Consider the following 23,695-nt stretch of genomic DNA (forward strand, 5'->3'; position numbering starts at 1 on the left):
TCCAGCTGTGCCGCCACAAGCAGTCAGCCAGCAACCATCCTACTACGCTAACATAGTAGAACTCCTTCAACATAGCTGCCTCGAGAACACCGCCGTTTCGGATAACTCCTTCAAAATAGCTGCCTCGAGAACACCGCCGTTTCGGAGAACTCCTTCAACATAGCTGCTTCGAGAACACCGCTGTTTCGGAGAACTCCTTCAACATAGTTGCATTGAGAACATCATAGCTGCACCGATTCCAGAGATCCGACACACGACGATCCAGCCGCAACTTTAACAACTTCAACATCATAGCCGCTACGAGAACTTCCACAACTTTAGCCAGGCCCCATAAGTATATATGTATTATACATAGTTTTTTCACCACGATATTACCCATTAAAAATGGATTACGAAGACGATGATGACGACGACGTCGTCTCTTATCATGACGATGGGGAATATACCGCTGATAGACATTCGAATTATTCGGTTAGTGTTGGGAGTGACAGTGACAGTGACAATATTATGGATTTTGAAAGTGACTCTGACGAAAACAGTGAAATTATTCCTCTGAGTTCCTTTCTAACAATGAAACACTCGGTGATGAGAACCAAAAGTTACGCAAAGTACAACCCGTTTTTGATTACTTTATACCAAAATGTGTATAAACCCAGCAATTATCCCTCGATCATCATTCCGAGTATATTTTTCTATCATGAAATTTTATTTCTATAAAAAAACGGTTGTTTACCTATGTCCGAAAATCATTATATTTTAAATTTTTCAATTATATAGAGGATCGGCAAATTTGAAAAAAAAAAATTCTCTCCTTAAAAATTTATTTGTATAAAAAATGTTGGTTACCCCTGGTTCACGTAAATCACGATTTCAAAACGTAGATTACAGTCACCCGACGTTTAGCAACAATTCACTGAAGACTGTAATCTCCGTTACCCGACGACAAAGTGTTAATAGAAGTACATATGTAGTTAGTACATACATAGAAGCATTCATAGTAGAAGTAGACTAAACAGAGCAATCTGTCGGGCATTTATACCCAACGGTAAGGGAGTCATTTGTCGATGATTTCAGCAGCCTTTCACAGGAGTAGCGATACCGAAAGCCATTACAAGAGCTGATCTTCTGAAGTTTAATGGCCAGGGACGTCATTTCAGCCTTTTCTTGTGGGGGGGGAGCAAGCAAAAATTGGTCAAATTGAATTTTTTTTATATAAAAATAAAAATGGAAAATATACTTTGCAGTATATTTTTAAAATATGAAAAAAAAATCAATTGTTTTTGAAAAACAAATATAAAAGAGAAATTGGAAAAACAAAAATACAAACAAATAAAAATTAATAAGGGTATTTTTATAATATTTCATTTTTCGATCATTTTCATATACAACGTGTGTTTTTTTCGTATTATTATAATATATAATAATATGGAGTGGCTATAAAAATATAATAAACTTAATTTTTGAAAAATTTTCAAATTGCGATATTCAAATTCATATTTTGTATTATGTAAAAAACCAAAAAGGCGCCAGACGAAATTTTTTTCCCAAAAATCTTCAATCAAACTATCACTAATAAACTATCAATTAACGTAATTTCTACCGACTGTCTTTTTACTTTATCCATGTACGTAGTAACAATAGATGAAGTTTTGTGATCATGCGAAAATTTGAACTCGGGAATTTGACTCATTCACTTTTTTAAAAATTCTAATTTTTTTTTGATCCTTTAAATAAGTGTGCTTTTCACGACAAAATTCAAGTATAATCCTTGTATCAATGTGATGAAAATAAAAAAAAATCAATAAATTTAATTAACCGGAAGAGGGATTTTTTCCATTTTAGAAAAGTCAAAAATGTTGTGACCACACCCCTGAACGGATCAAGCTGAAAATTTAAGAAAATTTTAGAGTTGATAAGGTTTTGGTCAGAACGCAATTTTATTAAATAACTAAAACTTTTTTTAGACCGTACTCGTCACACATGAAGATTAAATCCATCTCATTCGTTGTTTGGTGAGAGATTAGACGCCAGCAAAATAAGAAAACGAGAAATAAAATCAGTTCGGATTGAACCGATTCAGTAAAATATTAATTTAAAACCTATCTTGAAAACACGAACAATAAACACGTACTTACGAAAAATATACGTTACACATCTGTTTCTGAGATATAATAAAGTAACCTTTCTAACAATTCGCTCCATGGGACGGACAATTTATAGCCCAATAATCCAAGAAAAAGTAGCCTTAATATAATACATATTCTAAAAAATAATTTGTGGAAATTTAATTTGAAATATTAAATATTTTTATTACCATATAAACTATAGTATAAATAATATTATAAATAATGGTATAATAAATATAATCTCAAAACGAAATGAATGTGATTTACTCTACATAGTTTCATTACTAGTAGCAGTTGAAATATAATACATAAATGAAAGCATTGTGTGTGTTGTCTCGGGTTTTTTTTGTGTACAGGTAGTCCTCGACTTACGACGGTTCGCACTTACGACCGAAAAAAAATAATATATTTTTTATTAATTAATTATTTTTCAAAAATTGATTGATAAATCTCAAGCGGATGTGAGTTATGAAAACGGGGAATTCTCTTTCGGAAGAAATGAAACATTGCAGTAGTTTTACAAATTAAGTTATGACTCATTCCTTTGGGATTCGTCACCAGTCGCACGACGGTAACAAACTCATACGGTCGTTACTGTTTGTTACATAACTGTTCGTTATTGTTTTAGGATGTTTATTTTCTCAATTTCGTGTTGATTAGTGCTCAAATTTGTATTTATAAGAACATTTATAATGTGTGATAAAGAAACAGGATAATGACTGATAAAGAAACTCTTGTTAAAAAAAAGAAAAAGGTGATAGACGTTAGATAGTGGTAAAAAAGTGATGGACTTGGCAAATAATTTGAAATTGTCACATTCAACGGTCTCCACTATTTTAAAAGATAAAGAAAAAATTCGTAAAGCCGTTAAAGGGTCCTTGTCAATCTAATCTAAAATAATAAATAAAAAAAGATTCGGACCCATTCAACAAATGGAAAAAATACTAGTGATTTGGATCGATGACAAGATTGAAAAGCGAATTCCATTGCGTCTCTTAAGGCTCATTATTTAAAAACTACAGTTGCGCAAGGCATTGAAGCAATAGAAGGAAAAACTTTTCAAGAATTTTGGAAAAATTATAATATCCTTCATGCTATAAGAAATATAGATAAGGGATGGACCCTTTAACGGCTTAAGAAGTTACTTCAGCATGTATGTACGGAATATGGAAAAAAACTCACCAATCCATTTGAACCCGTTTCTCTTTCCATATACGAAAAAGAAAAAAATGTCGAGGATATTAATAACCTAATCGTACAATTTAGTGAACGTCTACAATTTGACGTAGATAACGAAGACATCAACCAACTTGTTGAAAATGATTCAGAAGATCTAACCAATGCAGAATTATTAGATCTTGAAACTCAAATGGTTGCAGAAGAGGATATTGATGAAAATGAATCAATCACATCAGCGGAACCGCTGAAAAAATCTGTCTGACTGTATCTCAAACTGAAGATGAAGAAATGGATTGTACTTATGTATGTGATAAGTAGTCACCTGAGCCTGAGGGGGCCGTGTATTGTTCAAAGGTTGTAAATGTATTGTTAAAGGTTTGCCGAACAATGGATAGCACTGTGACTATCCTACCTCTAGTGATAAGGGATGAGGATGTATAATTTATAATTAATAAGTACAGATGATGTAGATGTTTAATTTTTTTTAAATTTAAATATGAATTCATTTGAATTACTGTATTAATAAAAGTAAGTAAAATCACCGAAAAATAAATTTAAATATATTCCTCGACTTACGACCGAGGTTCAGGAACGTATCTCCGTCGTAAGTCGAGGAATACCTGTACTATTTTACTATTTTGACGGGTTACATTGGATACTATAAGCTATAGTTTTATGTATATGCTATGAAGTATGTACATATGTTTTATAATTTAAGAGATTTTTTTTGTGTATTTCAATGTCGTGGAAATGTGGCTTCAAATTAAATAATTCAAATTAATTTCATAATTGTTAAACTTACATTTTTAAGATGCGCATTACATAATTAAGTGTGTATTATGGAAAATAGTATTTAAAAAGTATCATGTGCATAAAATTTAAAGTTTCAAATATATGTAAATCTAAAAGTATTAATTTACTAAAATATGCTGAAAGTGCGCATGTGAAATTACGTGAATCTGACAATAATTGTAGGAATTTTCATTATTTATTTGTAAAAAAAATCTTTAAATTACTTTCAGTAAGAAATTTCATCAGTGAAGACAGCTTAATATAAAAAAAAATTGGATGTAACCAACCCACGACTTTATTTATGTATTTGAGGAATATAAGGTTACAAAACAAAATTCGACAATTAAAAATACATACACGTTCAGACATACCGGCTATGAGAGCATTTTCGGTACAAATTTAGTACAAATTTATTTTAATGTAGGGAAACTTGTCGGATTTTGTTCCAATTTTTTTTAATTATTTAAAATTACTATAAATATTATACACATTAAAAGGTTTCTGATAAAAACATAAAAAAAACTTCTCTCTTAGAAGATTCTCTAGAGCAGGGATCCCCAACCATTTTGGGAAGTGGCCCGGTTCAGAATGTTCAAATGTATGGAGGGCCGGATGAAAAACATTTTATTGGAATCCAATTCAAACAAATTTACATATATCTTTAATATACATACATATTTTTTTGCATGTTCAGGGTATGCACGTGCAAGAGATTAACTACATATACCACTTTTCCAAGAAAGTGATTTTTTTTGTTAAAATACGTGATTCTCAGATTTCGTCAAACAAAAGAAGGACGGAAAGTTGCTTTTGCATTTCATTTCGGTCGTAACTACTTGGAAGCCATACCCCAATAGAAATGGCGATGGAATTTCACCTTTTTTCTTGTATAAAATATCAAGATCAGGTCAAAAATTTTAATAATCGTAAAAATTTTACATTTTAAATTAGTTTCTAAAAATCAGGCCAATTTTTTCCTTGGGCCAGATGAAAATCTTTCGCAGGCCGTAGGTTGGTGACCTCTGATCTAGTAAAATTACTACTTCCAGTTGAGGTAAAAATATTATGGTATAAAATTTATAATTTCTATTATATCATAAAAAAATTGAGTCTGATTCGTTGAGCGGTTTGGGAGATGTTGCATCCAAAAACTTTTAACAATATGGCAAAGTATGAAAACGATCGGATAAGAGGCAAATTGTCCTCCAATTTTAATCGTAAAGGTTTGTAAAAAAGAAAACGCTTATAAGGGGAGGTATGATTTCCGGTCAACTTAAAAATTTGAAAAACATTTACATCGTATCGATAAGATTTTCAGTAACCGACACTAAATTTCATTTCAATACGACTAACGGTGTTCAAAAATCCCCAAAATTCACAGACACAGAGAGACCTATACATATTTTTTCTAGATCATCAAAACGTGATCAATGATCTCAATCAAAATCTCGAGCTCGAATTTTTAAACTTCATCTATTGTTACTACTTGCATATATAAAGTAAAAACAAGCATTTTAAATATATAAAACCAAAATTGTTCCCCTTATTTTGAGAATGTAGTGTTGTATTTTTTCTTATATATTCTCATGGAAGAATACACTATACATATGTACATATATGTATGTACACCATTTTAATTTTATAAATTTCAGAATCAAATCAGAAAAATAATTTTCGAGTTATTATTGAACCATTTCTTAAAATCACGAAATCAGAAATGAACATAATATTAATTCATACTTACAATTTAAAAAAAGCCAAATTTTCCAAATGTCGTTTTAATTAACATTTTCGCATATTTTATTGCATTCACAATTTCGGAATCAATATTTTTCACAACCTGAGATTCAGAAATATCTCTTAAACCAACAGATATTTTACCAAAAAGCCACGCCGTGCCATCGACAAGATATTTTGGAGCGTCTATGGCCAAGAGAAATGCGATTCCAGTCTGGATATAGGGATTTTTTATATCATGTAACGTTTTGTTTAATAGACATATAACACCATCTTTAATGTTGTCACGATTATTTTCAGTGGTTTTCTTTAACCAGCCAAAAGCCCTCGAAGCACATTTAAATGCAAACGAAAACATGATGATTAATTATGTGTATGCGTATTGTGTAATTTCTTGCAGTAAGTATTCCAATAAAATATGGAATTGATAAGATTGCTTTATCCAGTGGTGTGGTGTGCTTAATTTTAAGGTACCGGAACGCTCGATTTCTAAAAAAAAAGCAACATATGTATTTTCACATAGTTCATTCCATTTCAACTAAAATACCCTTTGTCAGAACTGTTAAATATGATAAAGAGAACTCAATAAGAGAGTTCATTAAGGACCACGAGAAGGTGGAAGCCCAAAATCTTACCGGGACGGGATCCGAATGGCAAAAGAAAGTTAATTTGGAAGCTGAAATGTTATTAAAAATTAGTAAACAACGATATTACAAAAAAAAATTTCATTAATTCATAGATAATGCACATATTTAAGATGGTTCGGTGATTATTCGGCAAAAAGTGATCTCGCGCACGTCACTAAAATCTCGATCACGAAACATCTGGCACCCAAAAACTCCATCAATCGAAAGGTACGCCGTGAAATATTGTACTAACGAGAACTCGAATGCCAGTTTGTCTGTATTCGCGATTTTTGTGGCAACAATTGTCGCCATTCGCGCAATAATCCTTTTACCATTTAGATACAAAGTACTTTAATTTATTGCACATATTTAATTTATTGCAAAATAACCAAATACATATGATATGTCTTGTATTTGTCGAGCCATTCATTTTATAAGTCAAGTCCATATTAAATATTAATGAAGTAAAAATAAGACAATTGAAATGAAAACAAATGATTTATTTTGCTAAAATAAAATTATAATTTTCGCTGCAAAAATAAAATTTTTATTTAAGCAAAATAAATCATTTGTTTTCATTTTCGAAAAGCGTTTTAATTTTTATTTAAGCATTTTATTATATTATTGTTCGTGTGCATTAGTACATTTTAATAATAATGAAAAAGTTATGAGCTCAAGAGCTCAAGCAGGTAGTGGGGATTAAGGATTGATATACGGTATTTCTACAAAGGGATGTATACCTAAATTTAATGATTACCCCAAAACCCTCGTGTTCTGGGAAAAAAATATTGCAAGTGGTACTATTTTGATGTTAAAAATGTGAAATTTTTATGCCGGAACATGTTCCGACTCGAAAATGACGTGCCGGTATATTGTTTCGGCCCTATTCGAAATATCTTAATTTAAAGTGGGGGAACCCAGGGCATAGCAGGCTACCAGGGTACAATGAAACGCCACTCCCTCTATTCTCCCTGGACCTCCTCTCCTCATTCTAGAACTCTCGAGACAATGTCATTCAGCGAAAATTGCGACTTGCAAGTCCAAGTCAAGCTGGACTTGCTTTCAAAAATTTAATATAATACAAATTAATATAATATAATTTAATATAAAATAATACAATATAACATTTTTAATAAACTAAAAATACATTAATACAAAGACTAATGGGCCAACGCAGCATGTAAATATGCTGGAGAAAATTGAAAGTGATCAAAGCAAAGCAGAAACTAGAAACAGATAGATTTACAAATTTAAGGTTATGTATTCGACGATGACTCGCCAAACGTTTCTACGGGTTAGTTCCACCACGTCATCCAAAATATCAATGTGAAAAGGAATTTCAAGCAAAAGTATAATTTTAAGCAAAATATCAAATAAAAGCAAAATATCAAATCGATTTGACGATCGGAAGTGGTACCTTGTCTAATGGAAATCAAATTAGAAATTAAACAAAGATAAGCCGGTTCGAGCGTACAACTGTCAAGGTCTAGCGTGCTCGCATCTGGCCCTAGCACGTATGTATATCAGCATTATGATATAAACATTTTATCATTTATTATATAATCTATTAGTGAAGTAAAAATATATATGATAGATATAGAACCTATAATGTAAATTTTGAGAGGGAAAAAACTAAAATATATATATATATATATATATATATATATATATATATATATATATATATATATATATATATATATATATATATATATCTCAGAAACGGTGGCTCTTAAAAAAAAAGTATTGATACATTTTTTATAGATAATTTTATGATCTACAATTTTTGTCTGAGGTAATTTTATGATAAAACTTACCGTTTTGCTGAAAATCGCGAAAAACCCATATCATTTATAATTATGTTTTGAACAATTTTACTCACTTTCAGCTTGTTGTGAATTTATGTATCCTTGAATGTCTAAATTGACCGGACTAGATGCTAGCTTAAAGCATATAATCCATACTCATATATTGGATATTTAAAAAACTATAACTGAAAGTCTATTATACACTGATTTATACAATGTATGTATATTCTGTGACCCAAGAAAATTTGGCCTGCGAACACCAATTTAATTGGTAGTTGGAAAATGTTTGTCTTCAAATTTCCGCACTTGAATCTCATAATTCGCTCACTATCGATGTACTTAAAAATATTTTTCATAACCAACAAAACACAAGTCAAACAACACAAAGCTGTTGAATCAACAATCGACAAAATGTCCTCGGCTGCTGGCAAATTCATAGCCCGTTTCATAAGAGGCTATGAAATCCTTTTTACAGCAATGAAAATGATTCCTCATTATGATAACTCCTTTCTTATCAATCTCCGGGATCAATTCATTTGATGCCTAAAAAATATTTAAAAAATAATATTTTATTTAGGTCTTATTACCTACATAGCATATTACAAGAAATAAATAAATTATATAAAGGTAAAATAACTAAATTGAGCGATGAAATTATTATAGTCTAATACCATACCGACTACCCACCTGTATCATAGAGATGTCACTGCGATGACCGATATTTTTTTGCTACTAGAGTCTGTACCAATGAGAAATTGTTCATTTTTACAAGCCTCTTATTGGCTTGTTAGGGATTATAAAATGGACCTACCAACATTTTCTCATCCGTTCATTGTTCATTACACAGATAATCAGCATGAGATCTCATTGCATCTGCCACACCTACATAGGTTCGAATAAAAATATATTTCGAATTTTTGGCAACAAGAATCAGAGGACTTCAGTGGATTCGATATCATGCGAATGGTTAGAGTTGTTTATTGTGTTTTTGAGTGTATCGTGCAATTTTTACCGATGCTTGCCCATCTTGCGAGTAATATAAACAAACAGAGAAGTTTTTATTGGACATAGGTTGAGCACCAAGCGTCAAATACGACTGATGCTAAAATTATTTAGATCTGTCCGTGGACAGAATGTCACTTGACAACAATATAACACCTAAAGCCACTTCTATTAATATTACATTTCTCTGGTTTGTCATGCATAAAATAATACACCTAATCGAATATTGTAATGATATTCGTATTTTTTCAACGTTTTTACATTTAATAATTTGATGGTCAGATAAAACCAATATTAGATTGGTTGACCACATTACTTTAAAAGTAGTTTCGTAGAAGCAAATTAGTCGTTCTATTTTAAAGTATTAGGATAAAATCCATCACAAGATCAAACAGAAGTTCATCAAAACAATAGATTAATTAATTACCGTTCGCATTTACTGCAGCCAAAATCAACCGACCTTAAGATTGTAAACAAACATGATTGTTTAATGGGTTTACCTTTAACCCATTTGTCGATTAGCAGATAATATCAAAAATCTCTCGGCCGCTGCGACGTATATATCAGGTCCTTATGCTTGTTAGTTTGTTCTCTAATGTCATTAATGAGAAAGACAAAGATAAAAACACCGTTTCAGATCCATGTACATAAATTTGTGTATTGGTGAACCACTCTCGTTGCAAACATGAACTGAGCAGATAGGTCTGTTTCACAGTGCGGTTAAAATGAAAATTTTAATAAAACAAAATGAAAAATAAATCAAATACGAATAATTGCCATCACTGATGCAGTCTATTTTCCAGAATCTAAAATCTATTGTATATCATATCTAAAAATAAATTAAATTCAGCACAATTATTATTGTATTATCAGGTGCTATTGTTGCATATTATCAAGAGATAGATATCAAAAATAAATTATAGAATTCTATGTATACGATTTTTTTCTACATATTCAAGTATAAAATATAATTTTGAAAACTTTTCTGAAACTGTATGGGGATATAAGGATAAAATAGCCGTTAAACAATTAAGAGATTTTAAAAATATTTTAATAAAAATTTCTAAATATAATAATAACAAAAAAAATACAGCTCATAAAGCAACACAACCAACGGTGTATAAATATATCTGATAATATCGGAAAATACATATGTTTAATAGCTCAGTTGTAATTAGTTTACAATTTAAATTGATAATCATTGGTAACATTTACTTAACTCATGAGTTAATAACATTAAAATGAAACCCCTTATAGAAATATATACATACATATGTACGGGTCTACCTCACAACACCGAAAGTGAAAAGGTCGAAATAGCAAATATCGGAAGGCAAAGATCGAAAATCCAGATCAAAAAAAAAAGGGTTCATTGTAAACGGTACTATGTATATATAATATATATGAGTGGCATGCGGTGAAATTATCTCTCTTTTTTTGTCATACAGCCTTGTTTAATGTGTGCGCGCGCAGGATACGGGAGGAAAAGCCTGTTCCTCTTATTCCTGTTGTATCCTACTCTCGCAAATTAAGTGAGGATGTACGACGGGGGGAGAGAGACTTTTCCCGCACGCCACTGATATATATACTAACCTTTTTTCATATGTATGCATGGTAAACGAACATTTTCAACTTTTTCACGGTCACCCCATATGTACATATGTATATACATATAATAAAAAAAAACTTAATAAAAGTTTATACGCACATATGTATTATATAAACTAGTTTGTAATATATGTATATCACAATCAACAAAGCATGCAACATATGCATATTACATTGAAATAAATGGTCAAAAATGTATACATACATATGCATACATATGTAGTGAATGAAAATTTTTATGAAGTCTTATGAAATAAATAAACTATGTAGGATCTACAAGATCATCGCAAGCCAACCCAATATAAAACAAGTTCCCCCAATCGGTGCAAGTCTTCTAAAACGACGATCACCAGTAAACGCCGTATAGTAGCAAGAACCACAGAACATTACAATTCCTAGCGACAACAGTGTACCGCTCTAAAACAAATACATACATTTAATTTCCATATACAATACGATATGCAAGATTATATTATATTATACTTACAATAACTGGTTTTCTGCACATTGGCACGCCGAGTAATGCTACACTATGTATGAAGTGGAATTTATTAGCCGTCTCATAAATACGTTTCATCTCTTCCTTGTTCTCCTCTGGGTATGCCTTATGAGCGCCATACGCCCCAAGGACTACGGCAGATGCCCCCATCAATCCGGCGATTCTTACGAAAGGTCCGGATGCTTTGGCCAATTTGTGCAACGGTTCATAATTATAAATTTGAACCGTAGACGGCATCTCCATATTAGACTTAGATCCGATTAAACCCTGAAATAAAATAAAATAAATTTATATATACTACGGTTATAGCTTTAAGAAACAAGCATTTTATTGTTTTTTGTTAATGAACTGTATAGAAATGCATCGTTGCATTTGTGATTATGTTGGAAAATAAGTTCATTAATATCATCATCATCATCACCATTTGTAGTTGTTCGTTATCTGCTGCTAGATGAGGACCTTTTCAGATCAACTCTTCTCTGAACAACTCGCCTACAATTTTCCTTACTGTGTCTATCCATCTCATTTGTGGTCTTAGTACTAGTCTAATGACGAAAGATCAGCATTGGGATGATGCTTTTGACACAAAAATGATTCACTATTGTCAAACAACTTTTTTTTCTCTCTTGATTTGTATACGAATGGAGCGGTCTATTGTTATTTGACGAGAATCCAGCTAACGCTGAAGACTACCAATGACCCACCCGTTTTCATTTTAATCTCTTCATTAAATCAATTACTCCAATCATCATGATAACCATTTGTAGTCGATTATTATCCACTGCTAGGTGAAGACTTTTTTTAGCTCAGCTCTTCTCTGATCAACTCATCAACACATTCTCCTTATTTCATCTAACTACTGCTAAATGAAGGCCTTTTCAGCTCAAATCTTCTTGGAGTAATTCACCTACTTGACCCAACACATTTTCCTTACTTTGTATATCTCATTGGTATACCTATATATATACTAGCCTCATTAACCCATTCCTATTTCACTGAATTATGTCAGTTACTCCAATCATACTTCTCACCTATGCATGTATTTCATTTGCCATCTATCCTTGTTATACTCCTTGCGTAGTGTAAATAGGTTTTTGAGCTATTATGCTGTACATTAACATTAGAATAATATAATACTATGATTACTAACCAAATAAAATAAAATTGTAAAATAGAAAATGATCAGTAGATCAGTAGCTATTAAAATATATATAAGATGTATTGTGAACATAATTTCGTAATAATAAAAAGCATTTAAAAATCAAAATCAATACTCCTTGCGTCCATTAGATTATATGCAAAATTTTATAATAAAATATCCAAATATCAAATCCATATGTCATTACTAGAGGTAGGATAGTCACAGTGCTATCTATTGTTCGGCAAACCTTTAACAATGCATTTACAACCTTTGAATAATACACGGCCCCCTCAGGCTCCGGTGACTAGTCATTACTGCCAAAACACATTGATCAAAATCTTTCTTCATTTAAATGTATTTCATTCGTCTCTTTATCTCATCTTCCTTGTACTGTTGACTTGTATAAATTCGTACCGATTTTACCATTTTTTTATTTTCATAAATGTGCATCCACGATTTTCTGAAGTTCATTAACGTTTTTAATAGCTCAAGCATTTAGAAACATTAATTTGACAAAAATTTCCTGGTTTTGTCACATAACTTAAAAACATATATAATTATCCTCATCTTATCCTAAATATACGCATATAAACAATAACTAATTCTATTCGCTTATTATTTATGGTTTATATGGCATAATACATTAAGTAAAAAAACAATAAAGGCAAATACGTAATAGCCTAATAAATGGTGCAATTTACATTATATTATAAAGGAGATATAATGATATAGAAGAGGGTTGTAAAAATACCTCACATTTAGTGTTGATATGGTTGCATTGTTCGTCATGATGAAACAATGATGAAACTCGTTAATATACTGTTTTTTTTTATTATTACAAATGTTTTCATAAAAATAAAGAAAAAACGGCATACGAAATATTTTTGTTTGTTATTTGAGGCGCGTTTTATTTGGTAATTAAATTTTGAGTAACGAAAGGGTAGGGTACAACTAAATTGCAAGTAACTGACGGTTTTCTTGATTATCTGTCCCAAGCCGGTGGAGACCGGATTGGTGAATATGACGTAGTTGACTGAGTCTGCCAGGTAGCCCATTGTGCTCGATTACCAATAAGACGATAAGAAGATCAGCGATAATACGAAAACTAGTCACCGATCACAAAAAAGCAGTCGCGAGAGATCAAATGACAAACCGGCTCAGCTCGGTCAATGTCAGAGTGACCAACTGTTGATAACGATAACAAAATGTCGCCAGGTCTGTCAATGTAAAATATCGTAATGATCAAATTTCAATGCATATTCTATGTATCAGCAGTACTTTTTGAAATTGGAAAAATGGGTTCGGTGATTATTCTGCAAATATTCTACAAATATCACGTCATTAAAATCTCGATCACGGAACATCTGGCACCCAAAAACTATATCAATATAAAGATAGTCACGCGAAATATTGTACTAATGACAACTTGAGTGTCAGATATTCCATATTCGCGATTTTTGTGGCAACGATTGTCGTGCGCGCGATTGCAATAGTCCGTTTATCGGAAAAATGTTCTGATTGAAAAACTTTGATACTGAAAAACTTTTTTTAATGAAATGTTAGCTTGGGAATAGTTATTTTTTATTCATAACCCAGCTTCAACATTTCACTAATATATATTGAAAATTGAATTAAAAGAAATCTTATTGGGGGTATTACACTATCAACACGTTACCTATTAGTAATAGGTTAGTATTGTGATAATCAGTAGTGTATCCGGGCTGTTTTGAAATCCACGATACTAGAATCACAATCCGTGTTGATAGTGTAATACCCCCAATAAGATTTCTTGTAATTCAATTTTCAATATATATTAGTGAAACGTTGATGCTTGGTTATGAACAAAAAATAGCCAGTGTAATAGGCTATTACACTATCAATACGGATCGCGATAGGTGTAGATCGTGTGATAATATTGATAGTGTAATATGCCCCAGTGTGTGAAGCATCCACATATTTAAAATAATTGAAGCTATAGTTAATTGAAAGAAAGAATGAATGGTTTCTACCTATACATATTAAAAAAAAATATTTTAGATTTAGAAAAAGCCAAAAATATTAATGCCAAAATATTCACTTCGGTGATTACATCCCAAAATTGAATCGCTACCATGATAACCACTGCTACGAAAATCCCTCGCGCGGTCTCCTGTCGCATGAAAATTCGTTGCGTAGGAAAACTGCCCAAATATCGTAAAAATAAGTATTTGTTGATGATGAGATGTTTCGTGATCGAGATTTTGGTTCGGTGATTACTAGTCAAATGTGAACCGGTCACAGGACAACCGGTCGCTCTAGATCGGTCATACGTGATAACCCGTCACACTAAAACTGGTCACGAGAAAACTGGTCACACCCGAAAATTGGTCACGAAAAAACTGGTCACACCCAAAAATTAAAAATTGGTCGAATTTTTGGGTGTGACCAGTTTTTTCGTGACCAATTTTCGGGTGTGACCAGTTTTAGTGTGACGGGGTGATCACGTGTGACCGATCTAGAGCGACCGGTTGTCCTGTGACTGGTTCACATATGACTAGTAGTCCGTTTACCGAGATTTTAGTGACTTGCGCGAGATCGCTTTTTGAGGAATAATCACCGAACCAAAATATGATTCTTGTGACATATATCAAGATTAATGTTATTTGAATTTCAATAATGTGTAATAAGTATGATTATTTAAAATTCTAATAAATGTTCTAAAATTATAAAGGATTTTTAAGTTCTTCGATTCTTCAATTAGAAAACGGATAAATTGGCCCACTGGTCTACAAGTTTGCGTACACAAACGGCTGATTCGGCGATGTGACAGCTCCAATCTCCATTCTTCAGACATCCACAGTGCTTCTCCTGTCCACGTAACGATGGAGTGCAGACTTTGCCTGTGCTTTGCTTCACCAGAGGCTCTCGTCTCCATCCACGACGATCGTCATTCACAGCATTTGGTGCAACGCATTTGGACCTGCAGTCGTCTGCGGGTTAGTTATACATAACTCATTGCTATTACCAACTCATTAACCCTCGCAATCATTATTATTCTTGTCATTTGTAGGTTTTGAAAGGTGACCATATGCCAGATATGATATGCCATTCGTGTGTCAACAATTTGGAATTGCTTGACACCTTTCGAAACGCTTGTCTTCGGAGTGACGAAACGTCGAGGATGAGATCAGACAAGTCTTTGGATGTCAAACCGGAGGAAGTTTTGCTGGAAGATTTAATATGGGAAGGCGAGTTGGATGCTGATTTACCACCAAAAATTTCTGGTTCACTAAACAATGGCGAGGTAAGTTAACATGATTTGATTCCAAACAAAACATAAATTTAATTATAGTGGTTTTAAATTCATCTGTAAACATAACTAATCAAACCATACTATAAATTTTAAGTTTTATAATTAATGAACTAACGTTTTGCTTATTTTGTAGACATACAAAGGAAAAATCGCTTCAGACGACAACAAACCAGAAATGAAGAATACCAGCAAAGAATTGACACAGACAACATCTAATACTCAATATATGTTTAACTGTGATATATGTTCAAAGTCATTCATTAAAAAATATCACTTTGTGAGACATATGAACCGCCACTCTGGAGAAAAACCGTTCAAATGTGATATTTGTTTAAAATCATTCAATGTAAAATTTGACCTTGGTTTACACATGAGTATTCATAGTGGGGTAAAATCACACAAATGTGACGTTTGTTTAAAATCTTTTGTTCTAAAACGTTACCTTTTGAGACATAAGAAGCGTCACTGTGGAGAAAAACTGGTCAAATGTAATATTTGTTTAAAATCATTCAATACAAAATTTGACCTCGGTCTACATATGAGTATTCACACAGGAGTAAGACCACACAAATGTGATATTTGTTTAAAATCATTCACCCAAAAAAATAGCCGTGTGAGACATTTGAGTCTCCACTTTGGGGAAAAATCGTTCAAATGTGATATTTGTTTAAAATCTTTCAATACAAAGTCTTACCTCATCATACATATGAATATTCACAGTGGGGTAAAGCCTCACAAATGTAACATTTGTTTAAAATCATTCACTCAAAAGTCTTCACTTGCAACACATTTGAACCATCACACTGGATACAAGCCACACAAATGTGACATTTGTCTAAAATCATTTTTTCAAAAATATTTTCTTGTAAGACATATGAGATTCCACTCTAAAGAAAAACCATTCAAATGTGAGACATGTTTAAAATCATTTATTAAAAAATCATCACTTGCAAGGCATTCAAAGTCTCACACTGTCGACAAGACACATAAATGTGATATTTGTTCGAAATCATTTGCTCACAAATATAGCCTTGTTGAACACAAGCATACTCATATTGGGCTAAAGGCACACAAATGTGACATTTGTCTAAAATCATTTGTCCAAAAATATTACCTTGTGAGACACATGAAATACCACTCTGAAGAAAAGCCGTTCAAATGTAACATTTGTTTAAAATCATTTATTCAAAAAAATTTACTTACAAGGCATTTGAAAACTCACACTGGAGACAAGACACATAAATGTGATATTTGTTCAAGGTCATTTTCTCATAAATATAACCTTGTTGCACACAAGAATATTCATACTGGGGTAAAGTCATACAAATGTGATATTTGTTCAAGATCGTTTTCTCACAAATCCAACCTTGTTGTACATATGAGTATTCATACTGGGATAAAGCCATACAAATGTGAATTTTGTTTAAAGGCATTCATTCAAAAATCATTACTTGCAACGCATTTGAACTCTCACACTGGATGCAAGCCACACAAATGTGATATTTGTTCGGGATCATTTTCTCACAAATATGACTTTGTTGCACACAAGAATATTCATGCTGGGGAAGGGCCACACAAGTGTGATATTTATTCAAGATCATTTTCTCACGAATCTAATCTTGATGTGCCCAAGAATATTCATACTGAGGTAAAGCCACACAATTGTGACATTTTGAGACATATGAGACATAACTCTGGAGAAAAACCTTAGAAAATTTGATCTCAGCTATAATTCTAGCAAAAATGCCCTTATTCGATATCTCATACTGTAAGGTAGAATTGGAAATCTCTAATGATTTCACCTATTAACAAATTTGCAGTTTTACTCAAAAATTCTTAACTTGCCAGTATTTAAGAGTAAATATCTACTATATATAATATCAAATATCTATATGAATATATATGAATATAATATAAATATAATGTAATAAGAATATAATGTAAATATCTATATGAATATAATCTATTTATATCTTTATTAATCTAAAGCAGTGGTTCTTAACCTTTTCAGTGAGCCGCACCCCTTTGAATTTTAAGATATGTTAAGCTATTGTTTACTAGTAAAGAGGTTGTGGGTTCAGATCCTGGCCGGAATCGATTAAATATTCTATTCATATACGTTGCTGGCAAGACCTGGATAATTATTAAAATACAGATCGACCGTCTCTTACTAGAATTCGCCGATTTAACTAAGCGCTGCAAAGCGGCGCGCCTTTTTCACTAAATTTCAACTAATTTCTATAATTTCTTTGTGACTATTTTTTTAAGAACCTCTCTTATTTTTCAACCTGTGTATTTGCATCTCTTTTTATTTTATATACATACATACATAGATGAGAATTATCTCTTATTCTTTTATATATATTTTCAGTGCTACAACAATAAAACAAAATTATACGAGGCGTGAAAACCAATAAAATTTACAAGTTCATAAAATTTTAGGTCAGCATTAACAGATGGTAAGTTTTTAAGGAAAATTCACCATCAGTTACTTTAAAGAGATTGTGCGCTACTTGTTGGTTGTCCAGATTGGATTCCATCCATATATGTATGTATGTACAGATGTCTTAAAATGTCTTACAGAAATATTTTTAAAAATTAAAAGGAAGGATGACCAATCAGAAGCAAAGGGACTAAAAAAATGGAAAGTTTGGAATTTTTTCTCCTACTCATGCTTCTTGATAAAATTCTTCAACCTCTCAACCTTGTTTCAAAGCTCTTTCAATCAAAAAATACTGATGTTATCAGTGCTCATTCTATGATTAGAAATGCATATGACGAGATCGTAATTTTAGAAATAAATTTGAAGAATTCGTAAAAATTTCAACAAATATTGCAACAAAATAAGGGTTGAAGCCAAAATTGACATCGAATCGTCAATATTTTGTCTAAAAGCACTTAAATGAATGTAGTCATGATACATGATTCCAGGAACCATTAAAATAATTTTTAATACGGCCTAGACGTAACCTAACTGTAATTCAAGGTTCATTTCATGACTTTTAATGACATTAAAGTTCACTTTCCTGCAAAGAAATTATTAGACGACGATTTATATATGTATGTAATGTATATCATGAAGCCAAATCTCTAGGCTAGGCGACCAATATGTTAATGACTTTCACAAATCTTTGCCTAATCAATAGAAAAAAAATATTGATAAAAAATACTGAAAATTTTTACGATGTAGTTATCGATGAATTTTGTAAAAAAGAGCGAAGAATAAAATGAAATTAAAAAAAATAAAATATGGTTTTTTGGACAGCACCCCCTGGTTGAAAAGTCACCGCACGCCACTGGACTAAATATGTACATTTAAGTTGAATACTTTATTTTTAGTGCGATATATTTGTTGAGTTCATTATTATGAAAGTAAATATGTTAACTAAAGTTCAACTAATTATCACCCTTATATGTTTCGTTTCATTGTGCGCAACGTCGGTGTGCGTGGTTGTCTATGTCTGTAGTTGCCACATTGTGCTTTTATGTGCGTACATTTGTCAACGCGCATTCAAACGGTAAACGGGTTGCATCCCAAATGTTAATCGCTTACAGGATAACTGCCGCTACGAAAATCGTTCGCACGGCTCACTGCCCAAACATTGGTCATAAAATGCTTTTTGATTTACGAAATTTGGGCAATTTTGAGCAATATTTAGCCAGTTTTCTGTACGGCGATTTTACTGTACGACAGGAGATCTGCGCGAGCGATTTTCGTAGCGACGGTTATCCTTTTAGCAATTCACATTTGCAATGTAATCACCGAACCATTCAACATGTCGTAGTACTCCCATATTATGATGAATTTGATACAATTGTAGGGAATCATCACACATGTGTAAAAATAAAGCGTTATTGGAAACTTAAGCCATGCTCCCATTAATGACCAACCTTTTTAACTCAATATTTATATTCAAAACTCAAAATAAAGATTCAAGAAAAAGCCTCGATTGTACAATACTAAGTCTCCTCGACAAATGGTACTCATCCCTCTATGTATAAGCGGCAAATGATGACCTCGAATCTCCCCAGACAGGGACGTCATTTGGAAGGGGGGGGGGGGGCATGAGTGGGTATTTATGTATATGAATATATGTAGAATTCAATTCGAGAAAGGGACATGTGGTATTGGCCAATGAGACTCGTCCGGCGCTTTAAACCAAGCTTATTTATTACTCGATGCGCCAAAACGAACTAATGTTCGGGTGCGGCGTTTTGCAGCATACCAAATTTAAACATAAACTCGCCAACTTAATCATTTATACCAATATCGAAAAAATGCAAAGATGTCAAAACCAGTTTTTGAGGATTATCACCGATGCATATCGCTTCGTCACAAATGAAGAGATCCACAAGGACCTTAAAATCAAAAAAGTAAAAGAAGTCATCCGAGAATGCGCCGGGAGGCACGAGTTGAGACTGCACCGTCACCCTAACATAGAAGCGTTGCAGCTATTGGACACAACTCACCAGCAGAGGCGTTTAAAGCGAAAAAAGCCTCACGAATTGGTGTTCTGAATGTGAGAGATTTAGAAGCCCAATTCACAATTTTGGGGACGGAGTGATGATTCCGTAGTGCCCGTACATGATCTGAAGAGCAACGATATCGCTGGTGATGATTTATCGGGAATCGATAAGATGGCACAAAAAAAAAAAAAAAAATAAATAAAAAATTATATGTATATAGGATCCGGATGTGAAGGATTCCAAGTGAAACGCAGATTAAGTCAGAACTATGTATTTATTAACACATGTCTTCGGGCTTGTTCTCAAACAAGTGACCATAACAACACGCATCCGGTCTTTCCCATGCATACCACACACACTTTATCCCAGCTTGACCAACCATACCTACGGCTCGTTTAAAAATCAATTCTACATGTATGTACAAGTACTCTTCTGGATTTGAAAATTGAATCCTACATGTAAGTTCATGGGTAGATATAATTAATTTGGATTTTTAAAAAAACTGTTTGTTTAATTTTATTTTATTTCTCGCTTGTAATCTTAATACGTATACATTTTAGTGTTATTTTACAATTAAATAAATTATACATATCTATTTTTTTACACTCATTATTTATTTAACATTACGAAAAATATTGAATATTAGTAATATTCATTTTATAAATTTAGTTTTCTAGATATTCTTTGTATTTCATTGTTTAAACTTTTGTCTAGAATTTCACAAATGAAGTGTTGTGTTTTAGAACAATCGTATCCCAAATAAGCATATGTGCGTAATGCTGGATTGTAGGCGAGTTTTAAACATCGACCGTTTCCTTTGATATTCATGGGATTTTCTTGCAAATTTGTGGCATTGTTGATTAGTTGCATCTCATTCTTTTCACCGTTGGCTACTGGTCTGGCAGAATTGGACCAGATCCAGAGAAGACCCGGATTAAGCCCGCCAGTCCAAAAGTCCTTTCCTAAAAACAATCCGGGAAAGTTTATAACTGAATAGCGTACATTTAAATGAGCCAATAAATAATTTAACTACCTCTGAGGCTTGCGTGAATCTGGATGAAAGTAACTATGTCTTGATTTTCTTCGATAGTTTCCATCTCTGCTAAAGTTGAACCTCTATCTTTGCAAGCAGTACTAGCTGATTTCCAATTGAGTTCTTTAGTTGATTCGAAAAAGTAACAATTGGAACCGGCTCTTGTAAAGTTTCGAGGGCAGGGTTCTAAAATTTGAAACATGTTATTGAAATCAATCCAAACTTAACTACATATTGACGATATGAAATTTAGAATACACGTACCTGGATTTTTTTTATTACCAGCCATTAGGTAATATATGAGTTCTTCTGCTTTTTTTAATCGTTTTTCCATAAAATCAACCCTATAAACGAGCTTCTCAATTGCTCCTAGCAGATACAGATCAGTTTCTGTTACTTCTTTCCTTGGCGGAGCTCCAGGAGGACCTTCGTTTATGAAAGGAGGATTGTTAGGCTTCTGTTTGTGATAATTGTAAGGAGATTGAGGTCTATTTGTAATTTTCGGTGGCCGTGTGGGGTACTCTTCAGACCACGTGGTAGGAGTATCAACACGGTTCGAAATGTAATAACCTTGAGTGTTAGGCAATCTCATGATCCTCTCTTGCCTGTTTGAATAAGAATTGTCGATTAATTTGATCGTGTTAGGGCTAAATAAAACTGCACTATTGCGCAATTGTCTTATGCTGCGTACGGACCAAACCAACGACGAATTTGGTCCAACGATTTAACCAGCAGGATTAAACCAGTAGCGTACAAAATATCGAAATAAAAATTAAATTTAAAAATTGAAATTAAATATCAAAATTAAAAATATTATTATTATATTAAAATTAAATTCAAATATCAAAATAAAATTATAATCAATATATTAAAATTAAAATAAAATATTGAAAGTTAAAACAGAACATGCCCAATTTAAATAAATTTTCGAGATTGACCTAAAATTAGATCATCAACAATCACATACAGATAATCCTCGACTTTTGTTTGTCGAAGATGTTTTGACTTACGTAGATACGCCTAAGATCGAAAAAAAAATCAAAGAATTATTATTTTTACTTCCCCGTAATGCGCAGCTACTGAGCATATATCATGTGTAAGTATGGGTGACCGAGTTGATGGCTTCAACCCGAGACGTTGTCGGTTTTATCAAAGGAAATTTTTTTGTCTTCAATTGTTTCTCTCGTCGAAATAAATCAATTAATTAAATCATTTCAGAGGTAAATTTTATCGGATAATGTCTTCAATTGTTTCTCTCGTCGAAATAAATCAAATAATTAAATCCATCTCAGAGGTAAAATTTATCGGATAATGTGTGATTATTAATTTTATTTCGACGAAAGAAAAAAAAACCCTTTGACAAATCACCGACATTTTTTTTGTTAAATATTTCATCGACGGCGAAACACATTGGTGAATCGTGACGACTTATAAGAAACAATAACAAGGTTTTTTTCGCTCGTAATTATAATATTTCTCTGGTTGTAATGCATAATATAAGCATTTTCTATCAAAATGTACGAGGCCTTAAATCTAAACTGGATGAATTAGGTTCTAACTCGGCTATTCAATGTGCTGACATCCTGGTACTAACGGAAACCTGGCTTGACGACTCTGTGCATGATTCTTTTTAATTTACATTAATGACATCTCAAAAATAATTAAGTATTCAGACTATCTTTTATTCGCCGATGACCTTAAGCTTTTTAAGACAGTTAAGTCTCATAGTGACGCAGCCCTTCTCCAATTGGACTTAGATGCGCTGTCAAGTTGGTCTGTCGATAATAAATTATTTTTTAGCATTCAAAAATGCTGTGTTCTCAATGTGACAAGATCTTCAAATCGCTTGATTTATCCATATCGCCTAAGTGGTGTTGAATTAAAGTTTGTAGATGAATATTGTGATTTGGGGGTCTTGTTCTCGAATAATTTTCAATTTAAACGACACATAGACAATATTTGTTTGCGTGCAATAAAAATGCTGGGATTCTTACTAAGAGTTAGCAAACCTTTCCAGAGTACGTTGGTGCTTAAAATTCTTTATGAATCTTTAGTACGTAGTATTCTAGAATTTTCTTCTATTATATGGAATCCTACCCATATAACTCATTCATTGAAGATTGAGAGAATCCAAAAACGGTTTCTCAGATATCTTTATTTGAAACAGTGTGGTTATTATCCTTGGCTATATCCTAGTGCATTCCTATTAGGGGCGTTAGGTTTCAACTCATTGGAGTCTCGTCGGAATATGTTACTGGGAAGACACTTTTTTAAGCTGTTGAATGGGATAATACACAATCGTCAGGTTCTAAAGGAATTTAGGTTTAATGCACCTTGTAAATTCAGGGACTTGAGAAATCGTGATTTGTTTGTTCCTCCTGTGGC

At 32.5% G+C, this 23,695-nt stretch overlaps 3 protein-coding genes and 1 long non-coding RNA gene across 4 annotated transcripts; 1 reads left to right on the forward strand and 3 right to left on the reverse strand.

Moving 5' to 3' along the window:
• Window positions 1-857: 857 nt before the first annotated feature.
• Window positions 858-7,963, reverse strand: LOC143913710 (uncharacterized). Its single transcript, XR_013260760.1, has 3 exons — window positions 7,878-7,963; window positions 5,842-6,323; window positions 858-1,163 (listed from the first exon to the last, which is right to left on the reverse strand). It is a non-coding gene; the product is annotated as an uncharacterized LOC143913710 (long non-coding RNA).
• Window positions 7,964-10,045: 2,082 nt separating this feature from the next.
• On the reverse strand, window positions 10,046-13,705 carry LOC143912904 (transmembrane protein 256 homolog). The gene is made up of 3 exons (XM_077432354.1): window positions 13,490-13,705; window positions 11,366-11,644; window positions 10,046-11,295 (listed from the first exon to the last, which is right to left on the reverse strand). Exons 1-3 carry the CDS (start codon window positions 13,571-13,573, stop codon window positions 11,152-11,154), a joined length of 507 nt encoding a protein of 168 aa, XP_077288480.1. The 5' UTR covers window positions 13,574-13,705; the 3' UTR covers window positions 10,046-11,151.
• A 1,598-nt stretch (window positions 13,706-15,303) lies between these two features.
• LOC143912597 (uncharacterized) lies at window positions 15,304-17,521 on the forward strand. The gene is made up of 4 exons (XM_077431889.1): window positions 15,304-15,493; window positions 15,568-15,801; window positions 15,944-17,122; window positions 17,240-17,521. Exons 1-4 carry the CDS (start codon window positions 15,380-15,382, stop codon window positions 17,519-17,521), a joined length of 1,809 nt encoding a protein of 602 aa, XP_077288015.1. The 5' UTR covers window positions 15,304-15,379.
• A 3,014-nt stretch (window positions 17,522-20,535) lies between these two features.
• Window positions 20,536-21,909, reverse strand: LOC143913652 (uncharacterized). The gene is made up of 3 exons (XM_077433555.1): window positions 21,575-21,909; window positions 21,311-21,496; window positions 20,536-21,239 (listed from the first exon to the last, which is right to left on the reverse strand). The coding sequence occupies exons 1-3, from the start codon at window positions 21,900-21,902 to the stop codon at window positions 20,935-20,937; spliced, it is 819 nt and encodes a 272-aa protein (XP_077289681.1). The 5' UTR covers window positions 21,903-21,909; the 3' UTR covers window positions 20,536-20,934.
• Window positions 21,910-23,695: the final 1,786 nt, after the last annotated feature.

Source organism: Arctopsyche grandis, chromosome 6, assembly GCF_051622035.1.
Source record: "Arctopsyche grandis isolate Sample6627 chromosome 6, ASM5162203v2, whole genome shotgun sequence".
NCBI classification, from domain to species: Eukaryota; Metazoa; Arthropoda; class Insecta; order Trichoptera; family Hydropsychidae; genus Arctopsyche; species Arctopsyche grandis.

Bases quoted from the DNA above. Each gene is read 5' to 3' on its own strand.
- LOC143912904 (XM_077432354.1), bottom strand. From the start codon at position 13,573: ATGGGCTACCTGGCAGACTCAGTCAACTACGTCATATTCACCAATCCG. The intron at 11,645-13,489 runs GTCAGTTACTTG...ATTTTATTTCAG, and splicing joins GACAGATAATCAAGAAAACC to GGTTTAATCGGATCTAAGTC. The intron at 11,296-11,365 runs GTAAGTATAATA...TATTTGTTTTAG, and splicing joins TGTGCAGAAAACCAGTTATT to AGCGGTACACTGTTGTCGCT.
- LOC143912597 (XM_077431889.1), top strand. From the start codon at position 15,380: ATGGAGTGCAGACTTTGCCTGTGCTTTGCTTCACCAGAGGCTCTCGTC. The intron at 15,802-15,943 runs GTAAGTTAACAT...CTTATTTTGTAG, and splicing joins GTTCACTAAACAATGGCGAG to ACATACAAAGGAAAAATCGC. The intron at 17,123-17,239 runs GTAAAGTCATAC...TTTTGTTTAAAG, and splicing joins ACAAGAATATTCATACTGGG to GCATTCATTCAAAAATCATT.
- LOC143913652 (XM_077433555.1), bottom strand. From the start codon at position 21,902: ATGAGATTGCCTAACACTCAAGGTTATTACATTTCGAACCGTGTTGAT. The intron at 21,497-21,574 runs GTACGTGTATTC...TTCAAATTTTAG, and splicing joins TGGTAATAAAAAAAATCCAG to AACCCTGCCCTCGAAACTTT. The intron at 21,240-21,310 runs GTAGTTAAATTA...GATTGTTTTTAG, and splicing joins GATTCACGCAAGCCTCAGAG to GAAAGGACTTTTGGACTGGC.